This window comes from Cottoperca gobio, chromosome 16, assembly GCF_900634415.1.
Source record: "Cottoperca gobio chromosome 16, fCotGob3.1, whole genome shotgun sequence".
Classification (NCBI taxonomy): Eukaryota; Metazoa; Chordata; class Actinopteri; order Perciformes; family Bovichtidae; genus Cottoperca; species Cottoperca gobio.
This window is the reverse complement of record NC_041370.1, coordinates 171,295-198,794: the sequence shown is the minus strand read 5'-3', so window position 1 is coordinate 198,794 and position 27,500 is coordinate 171,295. Positions and strand designations below refer to the sequence as shown.

The window sequence follows — 27,500 nt, the reverse complement described above, 5'->3', positions numbered from 1 at the left end:
CCCAGCTGTGGGTCGTCCCTCGTCCTCGGCCGCTCGGGGTTTAGCCTCCATGCGGCTCTGGGCGTAACGCAGCAGGTTGCGGATCTTGCTGCCGTCTTTGACGCGGACCTCCGGCGTGTCGGGGGGGAGGCCGGGGAACGGACAGACGGACGGCTGCTCCACCGTCCGAGCCTTACTGTAGTTCTCCATCTGCAGACAGACAGAGGACAGACAGAGGACAGACAGACAGACAGAGAGCAGACAAGAGGACACACAGAGAGCAGACAGAGAGCAGACAGACAGAGAGCAGACAGACAGAGAGCAGACAGAGAGCAGACAGACAGAGAGCAGACAGAGAGCAGACAGACAGAGAGCAGACAGACAGAGAGCAGACAGAGGACAGACAGACAGACAGAGAGCAGACAGACAGACAGAGGACAGACAGACAGACAGACAGAGGACAGACAGACAGACAGAGAGCAGACAAATGGTACTAAGTACAGTTGCAACATATGATCTTTTCAATATGACAAAAGTTTGTTTATTCGTCGACTAATTACCATTTTGGTTTTAGTTTATTTAGTCTATTAGTCATTTATTTACTTATTTTCAAGAATTTGAGCTTTTGCAAGATTCTTTGTGGAGAAACCCCGTTTTACAAATCTGTTGATTAAATCAACTCATCCATGTCGACTAAAGTGTTCTAAGAAAGTCATCGTCCAAAATCACGTATAGAATAATCAAAGTGATGCTCAGACGTGTTAAACTCACTAAAGTCCCTCCTCACAGTGGAGCTGTACATGCAGGACCTCAGTGAAGATATTTAAGATGACAGGACCTGTTTATAGTAACATCAGCACTACTTTACTGACAGAGACCTGCATTATTATCATGGATGTCAAATTAGGTACAGACATCTTTAGAAAACATAAACACCAGATTCCACACAAAGATTATATCCACTTTCACTTTTCCACTTGCATTTCAAAAAGTAGTTCAACCTGGAGGAACATTAAGTTCAACATTAACATTAGGACACATTCGAGAAAATTCGGGGTATAAACTGTATAATTCCAGAGTTGAGAAACTGTTACATTTCAGTAGAGCTTCTTTACTTTAACCACCCACGGTGATACGTTTGGTGAAGACTGCAGTTTGTCAGCAAGCTGGTCAACTGTACAATTAGACTAAAATAGAAAATGCTTTATGTTCTAGATGTATGCCGAATGAAAGCACGAGTCGAAATAATTAAAAAAACGTGTTTAGAAATGTTCTATAATGATTGTAGGTTCACGGGTGACAAAGTAAACGTTAAATCTCACGTACGTTTAACGGAGATCGGTGCGACTTTTCTGAATGTTAGAGGCTTTAGTTTAGAGGCTCGACACACGTTACAGGGTAAAGGAAAATGTTCTGTCTCTGAACTAATGTAACTGAGACTTCATGTAGTTCAGCTAATGTTGAATAAACTGACAGAAAACAGAAACCGACCTCGCTATTACCTTTGTTAGCAAGTGCGGCTAAGCTACATGCTAACAAACTTTCTCGGAAATGTGCTATATACAAACACACCAGCGTTGTGATAAAAGTGTGATTTCTTTTTGTTTTAATGTCGACTACAATATATAAATGATAAGTTTATAATCTTACCAGGTGGGTGTTTTGTTTGGCTACTGAACTCTCCACATGTTTACTTCTTCTGCAACACTTTACATTACCGTATAGCGATGACAGCTGTCGTAAACTGGCAGTTGTCCTGTCGTGAAGGCAGTGTGGAACTCCTGACGCCACACTGTTATAGTCAAAGTCCCGCATTGAGAAAGTTTGTAAGTATAATCAGTAAAATGTAGTATTAAAATAATAAAAATGTCTGTATATATGATATAATTAGAATATTATTACTCGTGCATTAATGTCAAAGCAGGATTTTACTGTTGCAGCTCATTTTGAACTATTAACTAATGATTTGTATTATTTCACTTTGTAAAAATAGTGAGAAATTAGCCCGAAGTGACACAAAATTATTACTAATACATTAACATTATTAAATCTTATATTATTTTTAGTGTCAATGCAGCAATTTCATATGAATGTAAAAGTCTGTTTTTCATAGTGTGAAGAATATTGTGGCCATTTCTTTATTATTATTTGTTACTTTGTCATGTCATGTATTTTATTTAAATAGTATTAATTTATCATTATTTTTGTGAGCAGGGGGTGAGGTGGGAAAAGAAAAACATGAATCTGTAAAACTTTATTTAAGTGCAGATTGTTGAATAAAAACAAAACAATGTACAGCTACGATAACAGGATTCTTTATTCTGTCAACTGGATTAAATACGTTTATATTGTTTACATCTTTAATTCACTTTATTTTCCAGATGTTTTAAACACTCGATGACAGAAAGTTTGAAGATCTTTTTCTACAATAATTAAATTCACTACTTTGGTTTCACCTGCAGGACTCTGACGGACAGTCAGCAGCGGACCCTTCAATACAAACCTTCTGACGTGTCCTTGAGCAAGGCACTGAAGGCTGGGCTTCATATGGGAAGCAAGTGGGGTCAAAAGTCAAATCTGTCAAAACAGTTTGAAGCACCAAATATAAAAACGTAAAAGCTTCATGTTTTAAAACAACATTCAGAAGCACACATGTACAAAGATTGTTTAAATATCTTAAATAAAATGTTCACTCTGACTTTACCTGAACCCGTGGGCGTTAAAGTGGACAGCCTTCAGTCTTTATGCTAAGCTAGGCTAACAGCGTGATGCAGCTCAGAAACAATGAGAATATTTACGACTCCTTCACTTTTTCTTTGATTAGATTAAAAAACAAACTCAAGTTTCTTTTGGTGCTACAATAAAAAACATTCAGATTGAAACTCGTCCCGAGCGCCCCCGTCTCTCGTGACGTCACGGTTACCTGGAGACTCCCATACACGATTGGTGCTGAGGCGTCGTCACGGAGACAGCCTCTCGCCCTCCGCTGGTCCTGCTCGCGGCAGCGGCGAGTTTGCCGACTCGTGTTTCTTCATGTGGTTGCGGAAGATCCGGGCTCCGCTCAAGTTCTTCTTGCAGATGTTGCAGAAGTACGGCCGCGTGTCGGCGTGCATGTCCACGTGGTAGGTGAGCTCCAGGGCGCGGCTGAAGCTCTTGCTGCAGAGCGGACACTGGTAGCGGACCCCCGAGTGCGTGAGCTGGTGGCTCTTGAGCGAGCTCTGCTGTTTGAAGGTCTTCTGGCAGATGGAGCACTGGTATGGCCGGGCTTCGGTGTGCAGCCGCTGGTGGCGGCGCAGCGCGCTGGAGAAGGTGAAGCTCTTGTCGCAGGCGGTGCAGGTGTAGGGTTTCTCCCCGGTGTGGATCCTCTGGTGCTCCGTCATGTGGACCTGCTGGGTGAAGCTCTTCCTGCAGGTGGGGCACTGGAAGGGCCGCTCGCCCGAGTGGATCCTCAGGTGCTTTTGCAGCGCCGACGCTTTGAAACAGTCTCGACCGCAGACGGGACAGCAGTGCTTACTCTGCCCCTCGCCGCCTGGCACGACCTCTGAGCGGCCATCTTGTTCTGACAAATGAAGAGGATCATCAGTGAGACAAACACACAATGTGTCACAGGTCACATGACATCAGGTTGTGGGAACCAATCAGAGCGGAAGGGATTTCACTTTACTACAACCAATAACAGCAGCCGGAAGTTAAAAGACAGAAACTGAAAAAAGGACATAAATAACTTTATTCTTTGTATAAAGTTATTTTTTTAATAAATGTTTGTTTAACAGCTTAGTCTTGAAACTTTACGATCTTTGTTTTTATCTTTTGAAAGTATTATTGATCTGTGACAGCGTTCAGTGTCCTCATCCTCTAACCTGCACAACGTTCAAACTGTGTCATAGAAATGTGCAAATAAACCAATAAATAAAACTAGAACGTGCAGACTGTCGCAGCCAACGCTGCATTCAGGTGCTGCTGGGATATTCCCCTTCCCTGATATGTGTGTGTTTATGAGCTGTAGTCTTGAGACGTCTCCGGCTTCAGAGGGTCGACACCATGTTTAGTATTATAATGACTGCAGACCGATCAGCGCCGGCGTCCAGGCCTCCTCCTCCCCGTCAGAGTTGATCAGCCCGCTGACGTCTCCGTCCTCGTCCCCCTCGTCCTCCCGCCACAGCGAGCCGTCCTCCTGGTGACCGGGGGGGGCTCTGGACTCTGCAGGGGGGCAGAGATCCCCCGACTCCTGGAGACACAAAACTTCTTCTTATCACATCTACATTTTGTAATTGTATTTAATTTTTAGATAACATTGTTACATTTTGCTCAACAAATCAAATGACTCGTATATATGCAAAATAATATTAATAATAATACAAATAAATAACAGTTATGAGCTGAAACTTCCCCACTTCATTACTCACATTAACTTTATATATTACAAGTGTTCATGTTTAATATGTAAATGAAGCATTATGTCATTAAAGATGTGCTGATGTGCTCCATGTCCAGATATAAAGAGAAGTCTGGATGAAGCAGGTTCAAAGTGTTTCATGTTGTTCACATGTCAAAGGTTTGTACAGATTCTGGATCTGTCTTTGTATCACTCCATAAATCACTAAATCCTGTCAACACACAGAACTCTGTGCATCTCCTGCATGTAGTGAGTGTAGCGTGTATAACATGAGCTGTGAGTGACATGTGAACAAAGCCCTCTGCACAAAGCTTCAGAATATAGAGAGGAATGAAAGTGGAAAGTTTGGTGTATGTAAGTGCATGTGTGTTCCAAGTCGTCTTCGTCACATTTCTTGCTACATGAATTTCTTACCTGCTCGTTCAGACCTTCCTCTTCCTCCTCCCTCTTCATCATCTCCTCCTCGTCCTCAGTCTTCATGTGGAACCAGAACTACAATATCCATTTCCGGCACCATCACAGCCACTATTCACGGTCATCACAGTCATCACAATCAGCAGTCTAGCTTTCAGGCAGTGCACTGGTTTCGACTACTAAAACGTCCATCAATCACTTAGCCACATCTACCTGCAAGTCAGCAAAACATCAGCAGGCTCACTCACAGTCACGTCACAAAGTTCGCATCTATTCAGCAGTCACATCAGCAATTCACAACAAATCACAGTCACATCACAATCCACAGTATTTTCTAAACCATTGCCAGCAATCCACAATTCACACTTTCACAGCGACATCACAGTCACATCACAGAAGGCCACAAAATCACACTGCAGGAGCTGCGTCATCAATTCAGACCAGGCTCAGCATCACAATATTTCAACAAATCACAGCCATCATTCACTATTGCCACTTTCAGCCCTGGTTGGGCTCACTATCACATCACTGCACATCGTCATAGCTTTGTCACAGTCAGCTTCGACACCAGCCACATCAGTGCCGCCACAACTCAGCAGCCACATCACAGTCACAGTCACAGCCCAGCTCACAGTTGTCGGCAGCGTCAGCAGGTCTCATGCAGCATCCTACACCTGCCCCCCCCCCCCCCCCCGCCCCCCCTCCCCTCCCCCCCCCTCCCCCGCGTCTTCCCCACTTTGGGTGCCCCCCCAATCCCGGCCGTACCCGCGCGCCCCCCCCTGCTGGGGTGTTGGCCCCACCCCTGCCAGCTATTGCACATGGCTTGCTTACATCACAAGCTCACATCACCTTCACAATCAGCAAGCCAGCAAGCACAGTCACGTCCCCAGGCGTCAGCGTTCACACATCACAGCTTCACAACCCCTTTCTAGCTAGCCACATCAGCAAGCCACTATGCACGTCACAAGTCACAGCCACGTCTAGCAGTCAGCAAAAACATCATCAGATCACTCCATCAACAACGCCATACATCACAAACACAGCAGCCTAGGGCAGTCACCGCCTATGTCATCACAGTTCACGTTTTCACATTGTCTCACTTCACAGTCTACAATCCTCTACAGGTCACGGTCTACACTTCACACAAAGCTCAGCAACATGTCGGACAGCCAGCATCACATGCCATCGCTATCACAGAGTCACTATCACAGAGTGCACGTCCACATAACACGTCGCCGTCACAGTTCACAAAATCATCAGTCACGTCCTTAATCACAATAACAGCCACATCCACAGTCCACAATGTTCACACCGCCATCATCACAGTCACGTCAGCAGTGCCACGTCAGTCAGTGCACATCACAAGTTTGCTACGTCAGCATCACAGCGCACGATCCACACACAGCCACATCAATCACACAAGTCCAGCATCCACAGGGCCAGCATCACAGCCATCATTCACAAGCCACAGCCACAATCACAGCCACATCACAGCCACCATCCAGCCCAGTCACGTCACAGCCACATCACAGTCACATCACAGTCACGTCACATCACAGCCACATCACAGCCACATCACAGTCCACATCACAGCCACATCACAGTCACATCACAGCCACATCACAGTCACAGTCACAGTCACGTCACAGCCACATCACAGCCACATCACAGCCACATCACAGCCACATCACAGTCACGTCACAGCACAGCCAATCACAGTCACATCACAGTCACGTCACATCACAGCCACATCACAGTCACATCACAGCCACATCACAGTCACGTCACAGCCACGTCACAGTCACATCACAGCCACATCACAGGTTAACACATGTAACTCACCCCGTCAGCGGGCTGGGGCACAAGCCCGTCCCGGATGTGGATCCTCATGTGTTTGCGCAGCAGGCAAGGCCGGAGGAAGCTCCTGGGGCAGACGCTGCAGGCGTGAGGTTTGTGGGCCATATGCGTCTTCTCGTGAGCCCTCAGGTTGGTGCTGCTGGTGAAGCACTTGGCGCACAGCGAGCAGCGGTGCACCTTCTCCGCCACGTGGATCTTCAAGTGCTCTCGGAGTCTGGACGGCCTTGTGTAGCTCTTCCCACACACGGAGCAGCTGTGGAGCTTCTTCACGCTGCCGGGACCCCCGACTGAAAACAGCAGAGGAGCCACAAGCAGAACCAGCAGACTCATTAGTCTCAATGTTAAAAAGAAGCCGTGAGCTTCATGAGCTGCAGACGGACGGTTTGTATCTACTACATAACAATGAGAGGAGTCAAATATTAAACAGATATCAGCTGATGTTTAAATATGTAAATGAGGCATTATGCAATGTAACTGTTGGTGAGTTTAAATCTACACACACAATGTTAGAAACACAAACTCTGATGTTCCCTCTCGTCTGAAGAAGACGAGTTCTGGAAGATAAACAGGATAAAATCTCAGAACTGATCAGAGATGAAAATGGGAAATTTTAAACTTTATTTTTTTAAACCCATTTTGATGGAAAAAGTGAATCTAAATGATTCGATTGTTGCGACTATTCTGAGTTACAAACGAATTTCTGTGGTTCTGTGCACGTCTGTCTTAGCTCGTCAGTATTTCAGTCCCTACAGTCTTTAGATCTACGTGTTCTCACCGGTCAGTGAACGCACCGCCTCTTCTTCTTCTTCTTCTTCTTCTTCTTCTTCTTCTTCTTCTTCTTCTTCTTCTTCTTCGTCTTCTTCGTCTTCCGGCCTCACCTTGGCCTCACTGAGCTGCTCAGCTGCTTTCTGAAACAAACAGTTAAACTGTTGATGAATTCCAGTTTGTGCTGCGGTCGTTCTTCTCGGGTCCAGAACTGTTGATTAAACGTGCAGCTCAGCCTCACCTCGTTGTCTGAGTCCTGCAGCGTGGAGCTGGCGGCGGCGGGGCCCCCCCCCCCTGCGGTGGATCTCCTGGTGCCTCCTGAACACTCTCTGCATGGAGAAGCGCTTCTTGCAGACGTCGCACTGGAAGGGTTTCTCTCCGGTGTGAGAGCGCACGTGCTCCCTCAGCCGGGACGCTCGGCCGAACCCTCGACCGCAGATGTCGCAGGGGAAGCTTCGCGGCGCCCCCTCGTGGAGCTGCAGGTGCTGCTGCAGCTTCGCAGCGCTGGAGAAATCTTTGTGGCACAGGAAGCAGCGGTGAAGCGTTTCCTCCTGACGATAAGCAGAGGAGGAAGTTCTTTTACTACAGTAAGAGCAGTACCAACGTGTACAAGTACTCTGTTACAGTAAGAGCAGTACCAACGTGTACAAGTACTCTGCTACAGTAAGAGCAGTACCAACGTGTACAAGTACTCTGCTACAGTAAGAGCGGTACCAACGTGTACAAGTACTCTGTTACAGTAAGAGCGGTACCAACGTGTACAAGTACTCTGTTACAGTAAGAGCAGTACCAACGTGTACAAGTACTCTGCTACAGTAAGAGCGGTACCAACGTGTACAAGTACTCTGCTACAGTAAGAGCGGTACCAACGTGTACAAGTACTCTGTTACAGTAAGAGCAGTACCAACGTGTACAAGTACTCTGCTACAGTAAGAGCAGTACCAACGTGTACAAGTACTCTGTTACAGTAAGAGCAGTACCAACGTGTACAAGTACTCTGCTACAGTAAGAGCAGTACCAACGTGTACAAGTACTCTGCTACAGTAAGAGCAGTACCAACGTGTACAAGTACTCTGTTACAGTAAGAGCAGTACCAACGTGTACAAGTACTCTGCTACAGTAAGAGCAGTACCAACGTGTACAAGTACTCTGCTACAGTAAGAGCAGTACCAACGTGTACAAGTACTCTGCTACAGTAAGAGCAGTACCAACGTGTACAAGTACTCTGCTACAGTAAGAGCAGTACCAACGTGTACAAGTACTCTGTTACAGTAAGAGCAGTACCAACGTGTACAAGTACTCTGCTACAGTAAGAGCAGTACCAACGTGTACAAGTACTCTGCTACAGTAAGAGCAGTACCAACGTGTACAAGTACTCTGCTACAGTAAGAGCAGTACCAACGTGTACAAGTACTCTGCTACAGTAAGAGCAGTACCAACGTGTACAAGTACTCTGTTACAGTAAGAGCAGTACCAACGTGTACAAGTACTCTGCTACAGTAAGAGCAGTACCAACGTGTACAAGTACTCTGTTACAGTAAGAGCAGTACCAACGTGTACAAGTACTCTGCTACAGTAAGAGCAGTACCAACGTGTACAAGTACTCTGCTACAGTAAGAGCAGTACCAACGTGTACAAGTACTCTGTTACAGTAAGAGCAGTACCAACGTGTACAAGTACTCTGCTACAGTAAGAGCAGTACCAACGTGTACAAGTACTCTGCTACAGTAAGAGCAGTACCAACGTGTACAAGTACTCTGCTACAGTAAGAGCAGTACCAACGTGTACAAGTACTCTGCTACAGTAAGAGCAGTACCAACGTGTACAAGTACTCTGCTACAGTAAGAGCAGTACCAACGTGTACAAGTACTCTGCTACAGTAAGAGCAGTACCAACGTGTACAAGTACTCTGCTACAGTAAGAGCAGTACCAACGTGTACAAGTACTCTGCTACAGTAAGAGCAGTACCAACGTGTACAAGTACTCTGCTACAGTAAGAGCAGTACCAACGTGTACAAGTACTCTGCTACAGTAAGAGCAGTACCAACGTGTACAAGTACTCTGCTACAGTAAGAGCAGTACCAACGTGTACAAGTACTCTGCTACAGTAAGAGCAGTACCAACGTGTACAAGTACTCTGTTACAGTAAGAGCAGTACCAACGTGTACAAGTACTCTGCTACAGTAAGAGCAGTACCAACGTGTACAAGTACTCTGTTACAGTAAGAGCAGTACCAACGTGTACAAGTACTCTGCTACAGTAAGAGCAGTACCAACGTGTACAAGTACTCTGCTTACAGTAAGAGCGGTACCAACGTGTACAAGTACTCTGCTACAGTAAGAGCGGTACCAACGTGTACAAGTACTCTGCTACAGTAAGAGCGGTACCAACGTGTACAAGTACTCTGCTACAGTAAGAGCGGTACCAACGTGTACAAGTACTCTGCTACAGTAAGAGCGGTACCAACGTGTACAAGTACTCTGCTACAGTAAGAGCAGTACCAACGTGTACAAGTACTCTGCTACAGTAAGAGCAGTACCAACGTGTACAAGTACTCTGCTACAGTAAGAGCAGTACCAACGTGTACAAGTACTCTGCTACAGTAAGAGCGGTACCAACGTGTACAAGTACTCTGCTACAGTAAGAGCGGTACCAACGTGTACAAGTACTCTGCTACAGTAAGAGCGGTACCAACGTGTACAAGTACTCTGCTACAGTAAGAGCGGTACCAACGTGTACAAGTACTCTGCTACAGTAAGAGCAGGTACCAACGTGTACAAGTACTCTGCTACAGTAAGAGCAGTACCAACGTGTACAAGTACTCTGCTACAGTAAGAGCAGTACCAACGTGTACAAGTACTCTGCTACAGTAAGAGCAGTACCAACGTGTACAAGTACTCTGCTACAGTAAGAGCAGTACCAACGTGTACAAGTACTCTGCTACAGTAAGAGCAGTACCAACGTGTACAAGTACTCTGCTACAGTAAGAGCAGTACCAACGTGTACAAGTACTCTGCTACAGTAAGAGCAGTACCAACGTGTACAAGTACTCTGCTACAGTAAGAGCAGTACCAACGTGTACAAGTACTCTGCTACAGTAAGAGCAGTACCAACGTGTACAAGTACTCTGTTACAGTAAGAGCGGTACCAACGTGTACAAGTACTCTGCTACAGTAAGAGCGGTACCAACGTGTACAAGTACTCTGTTACAGTAAGAGCGGTACCAACGTGTACAAGTACTCTGTTACAGTAAGAGCAGTACCAACGTGTACAAGTACTCTGCTACAGTAAGAGCAGTACCAACGTGTACAAGTACTCTGTTACAGTAAGAGCAGTACCAACGTGTACAAGTACTCTGCTACATCAACATGTACTTAAAGAATAATATTTATTACATTGTTATAATTATTCATGTGTTCATCTCTTTCATGTCGCAGCTGTACAGACTTGAAATACTGCAGGTATCTGTAATGATACTTATATTTAGTATTAATAATATGAACCTGCAGAGGAACTAATGTCAGATAAATGTAGACGAGTACAAGTACCTCAGAGTTGTATTGCAGTACTTGAGTAAATGTACTTCGTTACTGTGTTTACGTGGGTTCAGACTGTGTTGAATAAAGAATACAACCTGTATGGCAGGTAAACACAGTCCTCCCTGTACAGTTTAAATACAAAGTACACATCAGATACTGATTTAAAACGTGTGCACGCGGAGGCGTCACTCACGCTGCCCGCCGCAGCCTCGCGCTGCTCGCCATGTTTCTGCAGATGCTTCCTCAGCAGGCCGGGCCGGTTGAAGCTCTTGCCGCAGAGCGAGCAGCGGTGCGGCTGCTGTCCGCTGTGGAGCCTCACGTGGTCCCTGAAGGACGACGGCGTGGAGAAGACCTTGTGGCAGACGGAGCAGGAGCGCAGGTTCCCCTCTGCGTGGCTCTTCTGGTGCTCGCTGAGGCCCGTCCTGGAGGCGAAGCGTTTGGGGCAGAGCGGGCAGCCGAACGGCCTCTCTCCGGTGTGCGTGCGCTCGTGTTGTACGAGATGCCGCCGCTGAATGAAGCCGTGGCCGCACACCGGGCAGCGGTGAGGCCTCTCGCCAGTGTGTCGTAGCCGGTGTCTGCGCAGGCAGCCCAGCTGGGCGTAGCTGACGCCGCAGTCTGCGCAGGAGTACGGCTTCTCACCGGTGTGGACGCGCTGGTGCACCGCCACGTTCACCTTCTTGGTGAAGCGCTTCCCGCACACTGAGCAGCCGTGCGGTTTCTCTCCAGAGTGCGTGGTCATGTGGTCCTCCAGCCGAGACGGACGAGAGAAGTCCCGGCTGCATACCGGACAGCTGTGACGGCGGTTTGACGCTCGGCTGCTTTGTTTGGAAGTCTCGATGTTTCCTGGAGGAAACCAACGTTAATATCTCACATTCATGTTCTGCAGGTAAACATCATGTCGTGTAAGTTCAAATAGTTCAGACAACAAAGATGAAACTGTGCCAAGAGGCGTGGACACGCCTACCGCACCAACAAAGGCCACCATTGGATGGTGACCTACACCGACCAATAAGAAGAAACATCTATATCTAAACAACATATGTTCTCTGCACCTTTGATGTAAATAAATGGTCCGTCTCTTTGCAGATTTAACACGCAACACTTATACAATAATAATTCCCTCTTACATCATGAATCATATCGCAGTTGTAATTTCAGTCAGAATATTTGACAATTAGATATTTTTTTGCCGTATTTGTTAAGACGCACTAAACTACACACTACTTAAGGATTTATTATACTCGATGTTCACACTGAAGCGTCACGTGACTGATGTCCAAACAGCTGTTTACTGGACAAACTGACCAGATGTTGCTTTTAAATGTTTACTTTCTCACCTGAAAACCTATTCAAACTTAATAAAGTGACATATTAACAGCTTTTATCTGGGATCCAAATCTGACTGAGGTCAATCTCAAGGCACCCAGATGCAATGCATTGTGGGGCAGTTGGGGTGTGTCCAGTAAGCCTTTCTCACGTACACAAAACCCAAACACTAAAGCAGCTGTGAACGCACTTAGTGAGAGTGAGCACACAGAAGTTCAGATGGACTCATGTCTGAATATGAAGCTGCAGCCAGCAGCTGGTTAGCTTAGCTTAGCACAAAGACTGATTCCTGACCTTCAGGAAGCTGCGGACCGTCGTCTCGTCTTTGTTCCACTTCCACTCCATTCATCTCCTCATGCTGAGGGGGACACGTCTCCGCGGGGCCTCTGAGACAAACACACGGGGACACTTCACAAACCTTCACTCAGGTCATGTCTTTGGCATTTTTATGGGAATTTGGAGGTTTCGGTAACGTGGGAGAATTATATTCTACAATAAACATCAGCGAGGACTATCGACACAGCTGCACATCACCAGTCACATCACATCACCTGTCACATCACCTGTCACATCACACATCACATCACCTGTCACATCACACATCACCTGTCACATCACCTGTCACATCACACATCACCTGTCACATCACCTGTCACATCACATCACCTGTCACATCACACATCACCTGTCACAACACACATCACATCACCTGTCACATCACACATCACCTGTCACATCACCTGTCACAGCACCTGTCACATCACCTGTCACATCACACATCACCTGTCACATCACATCACCTGTCACATCACACATCACCTGTCACATCACATCACCTGTCACATCACATGTCACATCACCTGTCACATCACACATCACCTGTCACATCACCTGTCACATCACACATCACCTGTCACATCACCTGTCACATCACACAGTTATGAAAGAAAACAGAGTAAGCAGCAAGTACATGACACATTCTGAGGTCTAAAGGTTAGAATGATGATGTTAATTATTCTGACTCACAGCTTTATGTATTCAAAGTATCTCATCAATAATTTATCATAACAAAATGTTAAATAAATGAGCAGGTAACGTTACACCTGTTAATCGATTCAGCCAATCAGAGAGAAGAGCCGTTACATTAAAAAACAACCAGCAGATCTAAGAAGCTAACCGTTAAGCTAGTTTGCAAATCGTAAACTAAAACATTCGCGGAAACAGAACAACACGAACCGTCACTGTAGTTTTCAGAAGAGGGACGGTGAACCAAGTCGTTAAAAAAGGTCCAAACTGATTGACGATGTTCGGAAATCCTCCAGGAGCAGCCCACCGCTTTGACTTTGGCTTAACGTGATGCTAGCTGTGTTAGCTAGCTCTGATGCAGGCGTCATACAACGTAACGCAGTCCTGGACGGCTGCCTCAGCGAAACACTCATTTCTGTCGTATAGTGGTAATTAAGTTGTTAGAAGAAATTAATGTTGACAATAATATCCCACCAAAGTAATGTCAACCTTCTCAACTTCCGGTTAGGAGAATTCACGTCGATGTCAGGCGTCGGTAAAGGACCCAAAACACATCTTATTCCGGTAAAGCGCAGGTGAATTTCGAGAAAATGAAACATGGCGCACGTCTTCTTCGCTCTGCAGCTGCTCAGCTTCACGTTCAGTGCTGCCGCCGCCGGCCGGAGGACGAACTGCAACAACACTGAAGTAGCGGCCATACGTTAAGTAACACGTGAGAAGTTTCTATGGATGTTATGATATATTTCACCATAAACCTGTTTCTTTTATATGATCCTCACTGTTAACTATTTACTTTGTCTTCTAACATCACTTTAATACTTTATTATACTGTTCGTTTCAAACAATATTCATTAATAATCAGCATTAGACACTTCACCATGAATCCTATTTTCAGCATTAATATTACACCTAAATGTATATATTGTAATAAACATTTACCGTTTATGCATATTGTAGTACAATGTCCACATTTTACTTTAAGTTCTGTATGTTATAATTGATTTTATTAAATAAAAATGTATTCATTTAAACACAGAGGACTTCAGCAGAGACCAGAGCTGTCTTCACTCAATTTAAATTTAGATTAGATTAGATTTCCATTCCACAACAGAGAAATCCTTCAACTAGAAACAAAATCATTTTGATAAATGAGAATACATTTAGGGAGTTACAAGATTAATATCTTCTAAGAATAATTTATAAAAATGTCCCAGTTCCTCACCGTCACTTTCATTTGATATAAATCAGAGAAATCTCCACATTTGAACGACTGAAAGACTTTAAAGACTTTTCTGCAGCAGAATTATTAATTGATTATCAGCATATTTGGAGATTAGATTAAAGATCTGGTGGACATTTTTCACAATTTTCTCAAAAACAGAAGATTTGATAAAGAACATAATGGTTAGTGTCCACATGCAGTGCAGTTTCTGAAGTAAGACGAGTCCTTCGCCGCACACGTCTTTATTAAAACATCGCAGCCGCTCTACTGCTTCTTCTTCACCACGTGAGCACAGTCAAATTTGCCTCTGACCACTTTGAGTTTGACTCCGGGCAGATCCTGCGTCCTCCCGCCCTCCACCAGCACCACGTTGTGCTCCTGCAGGTTGTGTCCCTCCCCGGGGATGAACACTACCACCTCCTTCCCGTTGGACAGCCGCACTTTAGCGCACTTCCTGTTGGCAGAGTTGGGCTTCTTGGGCTTCCGGATCATGGTCTTCAGAATCACACCCTTCAGCTGGGGGTGGCCGTACGTGGCGCCGACAGGTTTGGGACGCAGTTTGGGTTTCCCTTGGCGGTGCATCTGGTTGAGGGTGGCCATCGTCCGGGAGAGGACGGGACCCGTCCAGGCAGAGGCATGCTGGGAAGCTGCAGAGAGGGAACCATATTGACATGTTCAACCTTAAGAGGAGACCCTCGTCTGAAAGTTATGGAGCCCAAACAAACGACCAGAGTATGACGTGTCATCAGAACATAAAACTTACTTATTATAGTTGTACTTATATATATATGAATATATGTTCAAGAAGACTTCCTGTTTGTATTAACTGGCTCGTGCTGTTAATCTCTTGGCTTCTCTTTCTCAGTGCGCAGGTGAGTTAACTTACCTTGCAGCAGCGACGTCAGCAGCGGCCTCAGACCCCAGAATGAAGACATTCCTGAAAACAAACCAGAGGAGACGATAAAGCTAAAAACTTATTATTACGGTCATAAGTTAAACATGACAGACCTTTGCACACATAAGACTGTGAAAAACCAGATAATGTAAAATATTAAGTGTGTGAGAAGAGGTCAACTGAAGAGGGAATATAAACAACAACTAAACGGAGGAAAAAAACTAAACAAGTTAATATAATTTAGAAAAATACAACAAAACGTGACAAAAAACAATCCAATAAAAACACAAATACATTAAAACCCCACGAGGGCAAAGAAGAGAAAATGTGTCATTTATTAAAAAAACATTTTATTTTTTATTTGATTTGTAGGATTAACTAATGTATAAATATTTTTTTGCCTTTTCCATTCGACACCAATACACTGAAATGTCAGTCAGTCGGACTATAACATGTTATATCTTAAATTACATTAATTATGAAATTCATTAATCTCAAGTTCATTTTACGTCCATGTTCCAATATTGTAAAGCACTTTGTGCATTTCTTGTATGAAAGAGGTTCAAATAAAGTGCAATATTATTATTAATATTATTATATTATTATTATTATTATTATTATTATTATTACCATTAAAGGATTTAAATTAAGTTTCTTTGGGACAATGTTTCTTAAATCAAACTCAGATTGTCTCACATCCACAGGAGGTTAAGGTTCAGATCCATCTACATCCAGTTCAGCAGAGGAAATAAAAAGTTTTTCCAGTACAAAAGCAAAGAATTAACGAATAAACAAGATACAAAAACACATTCAGAACAAGAAACAAGACAAAGTGCAAACAGAGCAATAACAAACGTGTAGTGAAATAATAATCACAAATATAGGATAAGGGTATTTGAGAATATAATGGGATTATAGGGGGGAAAAGGGTGATGAATTGAGATGTTTTGCATGCCGAAGTATAAAGTGACCTCTGAGGATTCCTGGAATGTGTTAAGTGGACTTGGTTCCTCCTTGAACACTTTCTGGTGAGCAATCAACTCTACAATGTCAGACTTTGTAAATGGAGTCTGGTGCTACCTTCGTTCCACTAGTGGGAACGGATCCAAACAGGGATGCTGCGAACTACGGTCTATATGTTCTGTAAATAAACTTACCGAAACGTTAAAATAACACATGTCTACGTGCTAATGCTAACTAATGCTTGTACTTACATACAGCATGGCTAATAGCTAACGTTAGCTAACTGACAGAATGCAACACAGAGGTTATTTCAACGTTTTCGCGCCACATACCGGCGAACAGAATCCCGAACAAACTGCCGCCGCCGTCAGATCCTCGCAGAGATTAAACTAATTTATATTTTGTCAATTTTAAGATTTGTATCGCATTCTGAATGAAAAATCCACCAAGGACTTCACATCTTAACGTGAGCAACGTGAACTCCTGTGCACCGGAAGTAATCCCGTCAAAGAAAGGGCTTCCGGATATCCTCTCCTATCAAAATAAGAGAAAAAGATTTAAATTAATTAAATATTTGCACATTTCGACACTTTTTAATGGTTTAGTGGTTTAGTTTGGCTAAATTAAAATAGTTCCTTAGAAATTGAGCTTCAGTTGTCCCCTTATTTCACAGTATACTCAATAATATTGTAATTTATTTTTATTTGTGTTGATTTCTGCACTTATATTCATAAATACTGCTTTCATATTTTTAGGACTTTAACAACAGTTTTTAACAACTATGCTATTTTAAATACCAAAAAACAGTCAAAACAAAGAGGGATTCAATTCTTTATTTAGAAAGTTAATATCTTTGGAGGAAAAAGCATTTATATTTTTATATTGAATTGTAATTTTCTTCTAAACTATACTAAAGTTTCTTATACATTTTTTATGGCATTTTTCTTATCGTATTGTATTTTTTATTATATATTTGTTTCTTGTACATACGTTTACATTATTGTTTCACATTTGATTGTATTTGTCTTATTTTCTTTGGTTCTTGAACATCATTTTTAAAGTTTTTCTTCTATTCTATATTTCTTGATTTTGCAATATTTGTGTTTATTTCTAATTGTAATTTCTCTTCCTCTGTTTATGTTACGCATCAATCCACTAAAGTAATTTCCTTTTATAAGTAAACTTTGCAATTAACCGGATTCTGATTTTATTTGAATCAACAGATATTTTGTAAAAGCAGAAATCCACCTCGCAGGATGGAAACACTTTGTGATTATTTGTAAGTGAAGTCTTTTTACGTCACTATATGTATTTGACATCTTAAATCTTTCGTTACTTTAGAAATTAAGATTTTTACACTGGAAACATGAAGAAGTAGTGGGTCGACAGAAACAAGTTTTTCAATTCATTCTTAAATGTGAAAAATAACTTTTATTTTAAATAATTTTGAAGTTTTTATGCAGTAAGAAAAGTTACTTTAATACTTTAAGTACATTTTCCTGATTATACTGAAATAGTCTTAACGCAGAACTTGTGTAGTATTTGTACTTTTACTTGTGTAAAGCATCTGAATACTTCTCCACGGATCAGAAGAGAATTACAGTTTAAACAAATCTCACTTGATATTAATAAATTGTGAAAATCAGTTTGATGAGTCATTAATCTGACATTTAGTTTTATTATTTTAAGTCAGATAAAGAGCTCATAAAACACTTAAAGTTTCACTTGAAGTGGGAACTACAGTCAACAGTGTGTGTGCGTGTGTGTGTGAACAGATCTTTTTTTTCCAGTTATGTTTAATTATGTACTCAAATGTTTCGTCTCCACTTCAGTAGCACTTACATACACCAAACTTTCCACTTTCATTCCTCTCTATATTCTGAAGCTTTGTGCAGAGGGCTTTGTTCACATGTCACTCACAGCTCATGTTATACACGCTACACTCACTACATGCAGGAGATGCACAGAGTTCTGTGTGTTGACAGGATTTAGTGATTTATAGAGTGATACAAAGACAGATCCAGAATCTGTACAAACCTTTGACATGTGAACAACATGAAACACTTTGAACCTGCTTCATCCAGACTTCTCTTTATATCTGGACATGGAGCAGATTACACACATTTAATGACATAATGCTTCATTTAAGGTCCTCCTTGTATACAAAACATTACGATCATCCACTACTGGTTTATTAAAGGTTCCCAGAAACATCCAAAAGAAAATTGGGGATACAGCCTTTTGCAATTATGCACCAAAGCTCTGGAACACTTTACCTGCAGACATTAGGGAGGCAAGCTCGCTCAATATCTTCAAAAGTAAACTAAAAACATATCTCTTTACTTTAGCTTTTTAATAGTGATATTTTATATCTCTTTACTTTAGCCTTTTAATGGTGATATTTTATATCTCTTTACTTTAGCCTTTTAATAGTGATATTTTATATCTCTTTACTTTAGCCTTTTAATGGTGATATTTTATATCTCTTTACTTTAGCCTTTTAATGGTGATATTTTATATCTCTTTACTTTAGCCTTTTAATAGTGATATTTTATATCTCTTTACTTTAGCATTTTAATGGTGATATTTTATATCTCTTTACTTTAGCATTTTAATGGTGATATTTTATATCTCTTTACTTTAGCCTTTTAATAGTGATATTTTATATCTCTTTACTTTAGCCTTTTAATAGTGATATTTTATATCTCTTTACTTTAGCCTTTTAATAGTGATATTTTATATCTCTTTACTTTAGCCTTTTAATAGTGATATTTTATATCTCTTTACTTTAGCCTTTTAATGGTGATATTTTATATCTCTTTACTTTAGCCTTTTAATGGTGATATTTTATATCTCTTTACTTTAGCCTTTTAATGGTGATATTTTATATCTCTTTACTTTAGCCTTTTAATAGTGATATTTTATATCTCTTTACGTTAGCCTTTTAATAGTGATATTTTATATCTCTTTACTTTAGCCTTTTAATGGTGATATTTTATATCTCTTTACTTTAGCGTTTTAATGGTGATATTTTATATCTCTTTACTTTAGCCTTTTAATAGTGATATTTTATATCTCTTTACTTTAGCCTTTTAATGGTGAATTATTACTGGTGTAACATTGAATGTGTAAAGGTAACTAGGATACATTTTCAGAGTGTGTATTTTTGAAAAACTTGAGATCAAACAGACGGTGTTACCACGGGAACAAGAGGAAGTTTCTCTGATAAATGTGTTTACATGTTCTTTACACAATTAGTGGAAAAGTGAAAGATTAAAGAATATATTGGAGAAGAACTGGCTTTAACCGATAGGTTTCATAAAACTTAACAAACTGGGGTTTGTTTATGAAGCGGGCTTTAACCAAGATTCTGCCAAAAGAATCTGGACGTCTGTGTTTTATACATTAAAGATAATAAAGAGGTCAATAAAGAGGCTGTAAACGTAAATACAAGGGTCAATAAAGAGTTTGACAAAGACGACCAGGAATGTGTAGCAAAGGGAGTAAACCAGTTGAAGGGCCACAGCGGCCCATTGTGGATCTCATGCTTTCAAAATATGGCTCTGATAGTTTAAAACATTTACAAGAATGGTGTGCCAATGTTATTTTATATTTCATACTATTTTAATTCTGCCATTTCATTTCTGCTATTTTAATTCTGCTATTGTTATAATGGTACTTCAGACTCATTTACATCAGCACTGTGATTATTGTACTGTAAATGATCTTATTCTAATCTTGTACTAATTTTTTAAATTTTTTAAAGTTTTTGCTGTAAAGCACTTTGGGCTGCAATTCTTGTATGAAAGGTGCTATACAAATAAAGCTAATTATTATTATTATTATTTACAAATTTAAACATCACATGCTGTAAAGTGTCCACTGTGTGTTCCCGTGTCACAGAATAATTATATTAATACGCATTATGAAACAGTGTTATCAGCGGGTCCACAGATTGCTGATGCTCATTGATAAAAACAGGATTTCCGCCTCCAGTTGAAGGTCTCTCCGCTCAGATCTCTATCAGGGTTACATATTGAACAGACAGGTGTGTGCAGGCAGACAAGTGAAGCTCTGTCAGTCTGAGAGGATGAAGACGATGCAGCAGCTCCTCCTGCTCCTCACAGCAGCGAGCAGTGCTGGCGGCATCCCGCTGAGCAGAGCCCCACCGAGCAACAAGCTGCTGCTGGTGTCCTTCGACGGCTTCAGGTGGGACTACGACCAGGACGTGGACACGCCGCACCTGGACCAGCTGGGGCGGGACGGGGTCAAGGCTAAATACATCACCCCTCCGATGCTGACCATGACCTCCCCGTCTCACTTCACCACCGTCTCCGGTAAAACGTCCTGACACGTGATCTGCTTTAAGCTTCGTGTAGAGCAGAGATTAAAATGCTTATTTTAATGGGGGAAAATGTTTTTGAGGTTAAACGGCAACAAATGTGCATCAAAGAAGAATATTTGGTTAAATAAAAACAAGTTTTGAATCTTTAAAGTAAATGTGAACTTTTAGACTGAAACAAAGACGAAAACAGAACTGACTTATTTACTTATTGGAATATTTACTGATGTGTTTTACGTTGTAGAACAAAACCCATCGACTTCCACACGAGAGACCGGAAGTGCTAAAATAACGACTCATTCCTTCAAAATCCTATTTCCAACATTTTGTAAGAAATCACCAACATCGTCCCAAAACGTCGGGATCATCTACGTACGTCACTGATCTGAAGTTTAGTTCCATCTGTTAGAATTAATTTAACAGCCAAATGTTGGTCAATTATGTGGCGATCTGCGTCACACAGGAAGTGTTGAAATGCAACTAATTCCCGGGTTTTACGACTTATTTCTGCAGAACTTCATTTGTCTTCATGGCAGATTTACAGACACATTTTGCATTAGAGTTGTGTTTTATTGTCGTGACGTCAGTGTTCCTGCTTCCTGGAAACACTTTCAGAATAAAAGCCCCTTTTACGCGTGTCATAATATGCAAATGTCACCGCACTTTTATACGTTGTGTGAGAAACTGTGTGTCTTGTTTCCCGTGTGTCAGGCCGATGGGTGGAGGATCACGAAGTCGTCCACAACATGATGTTTGACGCCAAGACGAACCTTAAAGTTTCTCATAGGGAGACGCTGACCCGCTCAGAGTGGTGGGACAACGGAGTTCTGCCGCTATGGATCACGGCTCAGAACCAGGTGAGACGTCCACACAGACAGTCCTGCAAATACTCACCAAAACACTAAATGTGTATTCATCCGCCGCTGAAAATAGTCCCCTATAAATGCACCATTTCTCCTACAGTGAGCAGCTGTTTTAGGAAATTACTGATGAATATATTCCGTCTGCAGTAGGAACCAATGGGCTTGGAGGTGAGAGCCACAGACAGGAAGTCACAAGTTATTGAGGCGGACCAAAATGTTGGTCGTTTGCAGGCTTTTGTCATTTCCCAGTTTGTAGATCCTCGATTCCTTTCCTCGCCTCCTCTCCTCGTGTCTTAGTCCCGTCAAGGCGAAATGCAAGCGGAGGAAGCGACGCTAGGAGTCGAGGCACAGATCCTCTAATACGTGACGATGATCCACTCGTTTTGTGAACAGACGGACAAAAAAGAGAAACAAATGTTTGAGAGCTCGATGAAGAAATGGTCCAAATATGGATTATTTTTCAAGTTGAGACTTTTTCTTAAAGCACTTTTAATCTTATACAAGTCTTGTAAATGATTGGATTGTGCAACACTTTCCAGTTTTCTTGAAATGACAGAAGAAGGTTCCATCTTTTTAAATTGTAGGTATTTGTTGTTTACTGTGTCTCACCTACTTCACAGTGTTTAGATTGCTGGACTTAAGGTTTCAGAAGCATTTAGTTTTTAGATCTAGGTTGTAGAAGTTTATTACAACATTTATTTTATATACCATCTGCTGAGTTTCTGGGCCACACAAGCTTCAGATATCTTATCACATCCATCTGCTCTTATGGTTGTACTTGTACTGCAAACACACAGATCAAAGGTTTTCCTCTTACACACCTGAAGGAATCCTGATGGTCATTTTATGCGATGCATTTATTTCTATGGCGTCCTGGATGTGGAGTCCTGCGGCAGCTGCCAACTGATTCTGTTCAAATGCCCAGAAAGTCCTTTGTGCTTCTTGTGGTTTCAGGGTCTGAAAACCGGCTCCTTCTACTTCCCGGGCGGTGCTGCGAACTACAGCGGCCAGGCGGTCAACCGGGTGGTGGTGGAGGACCCCAAACCCCCGAACGAGACCGAGTGGCGCCAGAACATCGACACGGTGATGAGCTGGTTCTCCGACGAAGACTTCCACCTGGTGACGCTGTACTACGGTGAGCCGGACCGCGTGGGCCACGCCAAAGGGCCAGACCACCAGGACAGGAAGACCATCATCCGGCAGATCGACCGCACCATCGGCTACCTGAGGGAGGCCATCGCTCGCCATCAGCTGAACGACAGCCTGAATGTCATCATCACCTCCGACCACGGCATGACCACCGTCAAGAAACGGCCGCAAGTGGAGGAGCTCGTCCTCAACAAGTACCTGAATTTACTCAAGCTTGCCAGCTTCGAGATCCTCGACTACGGCGGGTTCGGCATCCTGACTCCGCGGCCGGGGAAGGAGCAGGAGGTGTTCAACGCTCTGTCCAAGGCGCCCAATCTGACGGTCTACAAGAAAAACGAGTTACCGGAGAGCTTCCATCTCGCCAAAAGTGAGCGACTACCTCCCATTGTGGTCGTCGCAGATCTGGGATTCAACCTGAACTCTGTGAGTTTCCTGAATTTAACTTCAATCAGCATCAGATCCTGAGAAACTGCAGCTTCTAAAGCTTCATGTTGGTTTAGTCTCAGTTTGATTCTGGTCATTTTAACAATGTATAATATTACGGAAAATTACGAATTGTGCGCTACGTCTTTATCTTTATAAATAAATTCAATAAATGGAAGAGAGACGTAGAGCAACGAAGGTCCAAAACTTCGGAGACGATGCGGTACTTGATCAGCGTCTGAACCCAGAGGTCACCAAGCTGGCCGGAGGTCACAGGATGTGCTGCAGCATGTTCTTATAATTCTGTAACTCTTCATCCCTTTGTTTTCCACCAGAGACTCATCTTCTACGTCAACAAAGGCGACCACGGCTTCCACAACGGAGAGATGGACATGAAGACCATCTTCAGGGCCTTCGGACCCGACTTCAAGAAGAACTTTGTGTCGGAGCCGTTCGACAGTATCCACATCTACCCTCTGATGTGTAAAGTGCTGCAGATCGAGCCGGCGCCGCACAACGGATCTCTGGCCGTGACCCAGAACCTGCTGCACAGCGGTGAATCTGACGTTCATAACAATCAGTGACAGAATTTCGTGTTTATACAAACAACAATGTAATATTTTACTTTTTAGTGGACTTTAAGCCAACATCTCAACACCGACTACATTTACTACTGTACTGCACTTAAGTGTAAATTAGAGCTACTAGGTTCTGTATTTTATGCTACTTTACACAGAAGTAGAAACATTTTCTTATAGACTTCTATACAGTCAGTCGTCTTCCTGCCCCCTGCTGGGTGTTACAGAGATTACAGCTGAAAGTTAGTGTATTTAATGGAAAACTTTTGAACGCCAACAAGTAAACTGTTGAAATTGTGAAGGATTTTAAATGCAACATCAAGTTCTGCAGAAATCCAGAAGCACTTTGTGTTTTGTGTTTGCAGGCGGAGGGCAGAGAGCGCCACGGTCCGTCTGTCTGCTGCTGTCGCTGCTGTCGCTGCTCTGCACGTTCACGCTGCTGTAACTTCACGTCTGTTATTAAGTACTGTTGGTAATATTTATACACAATAGTAATTTATGATCCTATGCTTTTCTGTTTTATGTAGCTGGAAGTAATCGACGGTTTATGCAGTAGATGAATGTTCGTGTCGGCTTTATGCAGATTTCTGAAATAAATTTCAAGACTTATTCATTTGCACGACTTTTCATTTTGCAATTAAGATTCAGTCTGTGTGAAGATTAAACCAGCGGATAACAAGTAGTTAAAATAACTTCATTTTGATGAAGTAAGATGCTCACACACATAATAATATAATACTATAATACCACACTTTCTGCTGCCTTAAAAACGTATACAGTTAAATAAATGTGCTAACATTAGTAGTTACTTTATACTCGACATTTCAACTTCTCCAAATTACATTTTGTTTTTAAACTTCCTCTGCATTTCAAGAATATATCGAGTTGTCAATAATAAAATCGATCTTTCAGTGGTGGGTCCATAAAAATACATAATTCAAAGTTAAATAAATCTCCTCCTTTGGCCTGAAGCTCTTCCATAAAGACCTTTTGGACACCCGAGTACCACTTTTACTCCAGGAAGTATTTTTATGGATTTATGTGTTATTATAAGTTCACATTTCTTTAGTTAGTTCCTGTTGAACGCAGCAGCACCGAGGTGAAGCTGCAGTTACATGAGAACAGCAGTTTAATGATGAAACTTTGTCCTGCGTCCTCTTGTGTTTTGCATCATATGCAGACGAGCCCGTTGCAACACAGAGTAGACTTTAAATAGATCATAAAGCAAAATCATTGCACGCCATCGTGTACATTTACTGCTCAGCTCAAGGTCCACTCACTAATTAGGTCACGTGATGATAACAGAAGGACGCGATGATAACGGCCTAGCGACACATGGGGAATCGAGTGATTGCATTCTGCATTACAATCTTAATGTCATGTTTGTGAATTTAATGGGTTTATATGAGCATTAATACATTTAATATCTTGTGTCCTGAGAATATTGTAGCTCAGCCGTTATGTGTGCTCTTCAAAGCCACCAAACTCCATTGATAAAAACAGTGATATTACCTCACAGGACACAGGAGCTGCTGCTGCAACGCTGCCTCCATCTGTTGGTTGGTTTGTGTTGTTGTGTGACTTTAGTAAATCTGAACCCTTTAAAACGCCAACGTCACACAACAACACAAACTAACCAACAGATCAGATTACAGCAGCAGCTCCTGTGTGCTGTTAGGTAAAATCACTGTTTTTATCAATGGAGTCTGGTGGCTTCAATTCTCCGTCAGAAAGTGGCCTATAGGTAAAGCTGTGAAAATATTCCTGATAAAGAGTCGACAGCAGCACATGGTTCATCTTCCTGCTGCTACTACTTCCCGTCTCTTTCTACAAACTGTAACATGAAATCACATTTAATGTTCAGATGTTTCGTCACCAAACTGATTTTATTGAAACTTTAACAGCAACTGTGACGTCATTCAGTCGGAAACGGCAGGCAACAAGGTGAGGCACAACAGTGATCACTCACACACACACACACACACACACACACACAAACTTAAATCAGCATTATGGATTAAATAAAATTGGTGGGAGGTGAAGCGACTCGTCTGCTTCATGAAAGCAGAAACATTTTAAACGATAACATTTTACTTTGGGTGTTTAAGATCAGTCAAAAAAAAATAAAAAAATAAAATCAGATGTTCAATCTGTGTTTCGGTTTCATCAGCCAATCACAGCGCAGCAGCGGACCGCCCGAGAAACAAAACCAACCAAAGGCACCTGAGGAAGCTGTTTCCAGAAGTGGCGGCCATATTTGCACCCAGTCGAGTGGAGTCTCCGTGTTTCACCATAAAACGATGAGAAAATAAAACATTCAGCAAGAAAACGCAGCGTACAGCGAGGTGAAGCCTGATTTCACCTGAGAGACGCAGGTTTACAGCATCATCGGTCACCTCGTCCTCCTGCTATGATGCAGCGCCGCCCTCCACCACCAGGCGGCGCTGCATCATAGCGACGTCTCGGCGTCCACGACTCTCCGCCCGTCTTCGCTCTCCACGTTTATCTGGACGCTCTGCAGCTTCTCCTGGCTGCTAGACAACAACAACAAACACCTCATGATTTATTCCTCTGTCAAAGTCACAGACGAGTAATAGAGCCGCAGCTGTGGAGCCTCGAACAATAAAGAATCTTAAAGTCCGTAAAGACAGCGACTGGCTGCAGGAGTCACATGATCTCACCTGCTGCTGCGTCTCAGAGCTCTGCTGCTGTCACAGTTCATCGACTTCCAAATGCCGCTTTTGGCCATTTCATCAGAGATGTTCACCTCTGATGGGTCCACGCTGCACACACAGACACACACACGATAAACTTTCTTAATCTTTTGGTGAAAGTCACAAGAAATAAAAATCTCTTTCACCTTTTGTTCTTTTACTGAAGTAAGATTTTGTAAGCAGGACTTTTTCTTGTTAGTATTTTACATGTGGTGTTACTACTTGTACTACAACAACCTCAGAGCAGCAGCCTGCATGCTGTAAACTCAGTGTTGGGTCGTACAGTAAGACCAGCCTGCTGTAAAACATTTGCTGTCTAACAAGTTCTTGTAAAGTTTTATATTCCAGTGCAGTGAGCAAGCGTCTTTTTTAAATGCCGGCTCGTCTCTCTCCTCCCTCTTTTGCAAATGACCGTCGAAGCATCCTGAGCGTCTTCCCTTCTGACTTCTGACTCTCCAGTGGAACCAGCTTCCAGTTTGTGTTCGGGAGGCAGACACCCTCTCCACATTTAAGAGCAGGCTAAAGACTTTCCTTTTTGATAAAGCTTATAGTTAGGGCTGGTTCAGGCTTGCCTTGGATCAGCCCCTAGTTATGCTGCTATAGGCTTAGACTGCCGGGGGACACCTCCCCACCCTCTCTTCTTCTCTTCCTCTCTCCTCCCCTCCCTCTCTTCTTCTCTCTTCTTCTCCCTCTCTATCTGTATGCATTTATGTAAATGTATGTTACTAACTCATCATCCGGGGCATCATCCCCGGAGTGTCTGTGTCTCATGTGGCAGGTTGCCACTGATAAAGTTTACGTCAGGATCATGAATCGTGGCTGCGCCTGCTGCCCTGGTCCTGCTGGACACCGGGAAGCCTTTTTGACATTTTCCTGGATTCATCCAAACTTTCTCTTTTTCAACACATCATTTCTGTCAAATGTTGTATTTGTACTATGTTGTTTATCCTGTACACACGACATCTATTGCACGTCTGTCCGTCCTGGGAGAGGGATCCCTCCTCAGCCTCTCTCTGAGTTTTCTTCCATGTTCCCCTTTAATTATGGGG

At 42.7% G+C, this 27,500-nt stretch overlaps 5 protein-coding genes across 6 annotated transcripts in view; 1 reads left to right on the top strand and 4 right to left on the bottom strand.

Moving 5' to 3' along the window:
* rpp25l (ribonuclease P/MRP 25 subunit-like) overlaps window positions 1–1,738 on the bottom strand; it is a 2,709-nt gene extending 971 nt beyond the window's left edge. The window contains exons 1-2 of one of the 2 annotated variants that reach the window (XM_029450741.1): window positions 1,698–1,738; window positions 1–189 (exon numbers count right to left, since the gene is read on the bottom strand). The exon at window positions 1–189 is cut by the window's left edge and continues 971 nt beyond it. In XM_029450741.1, coding sequence (XP_029306601.1) covers window positions 1–189 — 189 coding nt within the window. In that variant the 5' untranslated portion in view covers window positions 1,698–1,738. Of the gene's footprint in view, window positions 190–1,629 lie in introns of both variants that reach the window. The other variant, XM_029450742.1, reaches the window with a different exon arrangement.
* A 540-nt stretch (window positions 1,739–2,278) lies between these two features.
* LOC115021221 (zinc finger protein 436-like) lies at window positions 2,279–13,970 on the bottom strand. Its single transcript, XM_029451489.1, has 9 exons — window positions 13,513–13,970; window positions 12,571–12,662; window positions 11,144–11,793; window positions 7,653–7,962; window positions 7,422–7,550; window positions 6,631–6,933; window positions 4,790–4,869; window positions 4,048–4,207; window positions 2,279–3,538 (listed from the first exon to the last, which is right to left on the bottom strand). Exons 2-9 carry the CDS (start codon window positions 12,623–12,625, stop codon window positions 2,940–2,942), a joined length of 2,286 nt encoding a protein of 761 aa, XP_029307349.1. The 5' UTR covers window positions 12,626–12,662; window positions 13,513–13,970; the 3' UTR covers window positions 2,279–2,939.
* A 314-nt stretch (window positions 13,971–14,284) lies between these two features.
* mrps12 (mitochondrial ribosomal protein S12) lies at window positions 14,285–16,911 on the bottom strand. The gene is made up of 3 exons (XM_029451490.1): window positions 16,715–16,911; window positions 15,411–15,461; window positions 14,285–15,171 (listed from the first exon to the last, which is right to left on the bottom strand). The coding sequence occupies exons 2-3, from the start codon at window positions 15,457–15,459 to the stop codon at window positions 14,789–14,791; spliced, it is 432 nt and encodes a 143-aa protein (XP_029307350.1). The 5' UTR covers window positions 15,460–15,461; window positions 16,715–16,911; the 3' UTR covers window positions 14,285–14,788.
* A 3,561-nt stretch (window positions 16,912–20,472) lies between these two features.
* Window positions 20,473–24,374, top strand: LOC115021514 (ectonucleotide pyrophosphatase/phosphodiesterase family member 7). Its single transcript, XM_029452016.1, has 5 exons — window positions 20,473–20,719; window positions 21,436–21,581; window positions 22,542–23,159; window positions 23,495–23,714; window positions 24,103–24,374. The coding sequence occupies exons 1-5, from the start codon at window positions 20,473–20,475 to the stop codon at window positions 24,180–24,182; spliced, it is 1,311 nt and encodes a 436-aa protein (XP_029307876.1). The 3' UTR covers window positions 24,183–24,374.
* Window positions 24,375–25,604: 1,230 nt separating this feature from the next.
* LOC115021372 (sodium bicarbonate cotransporter 3-like) overlaps window positions 25,605–27,500 on the bottom strand; it is a 17,421-nt gene continuing 15,525 nt past the window's right edge. Inside the window, 2 exon segments of the mRNA XM_029451794.1 lie at window positions 25,605–26,271; window positions 26,419–26,520. Of these exon segments, the coding sequence (XP_029307654.1) occupies window positions 26,187–26,271; window positions 26,419–26,520 (187 nt within the window). The 3' untranslated portion in view covers window positions 25,605–26,186.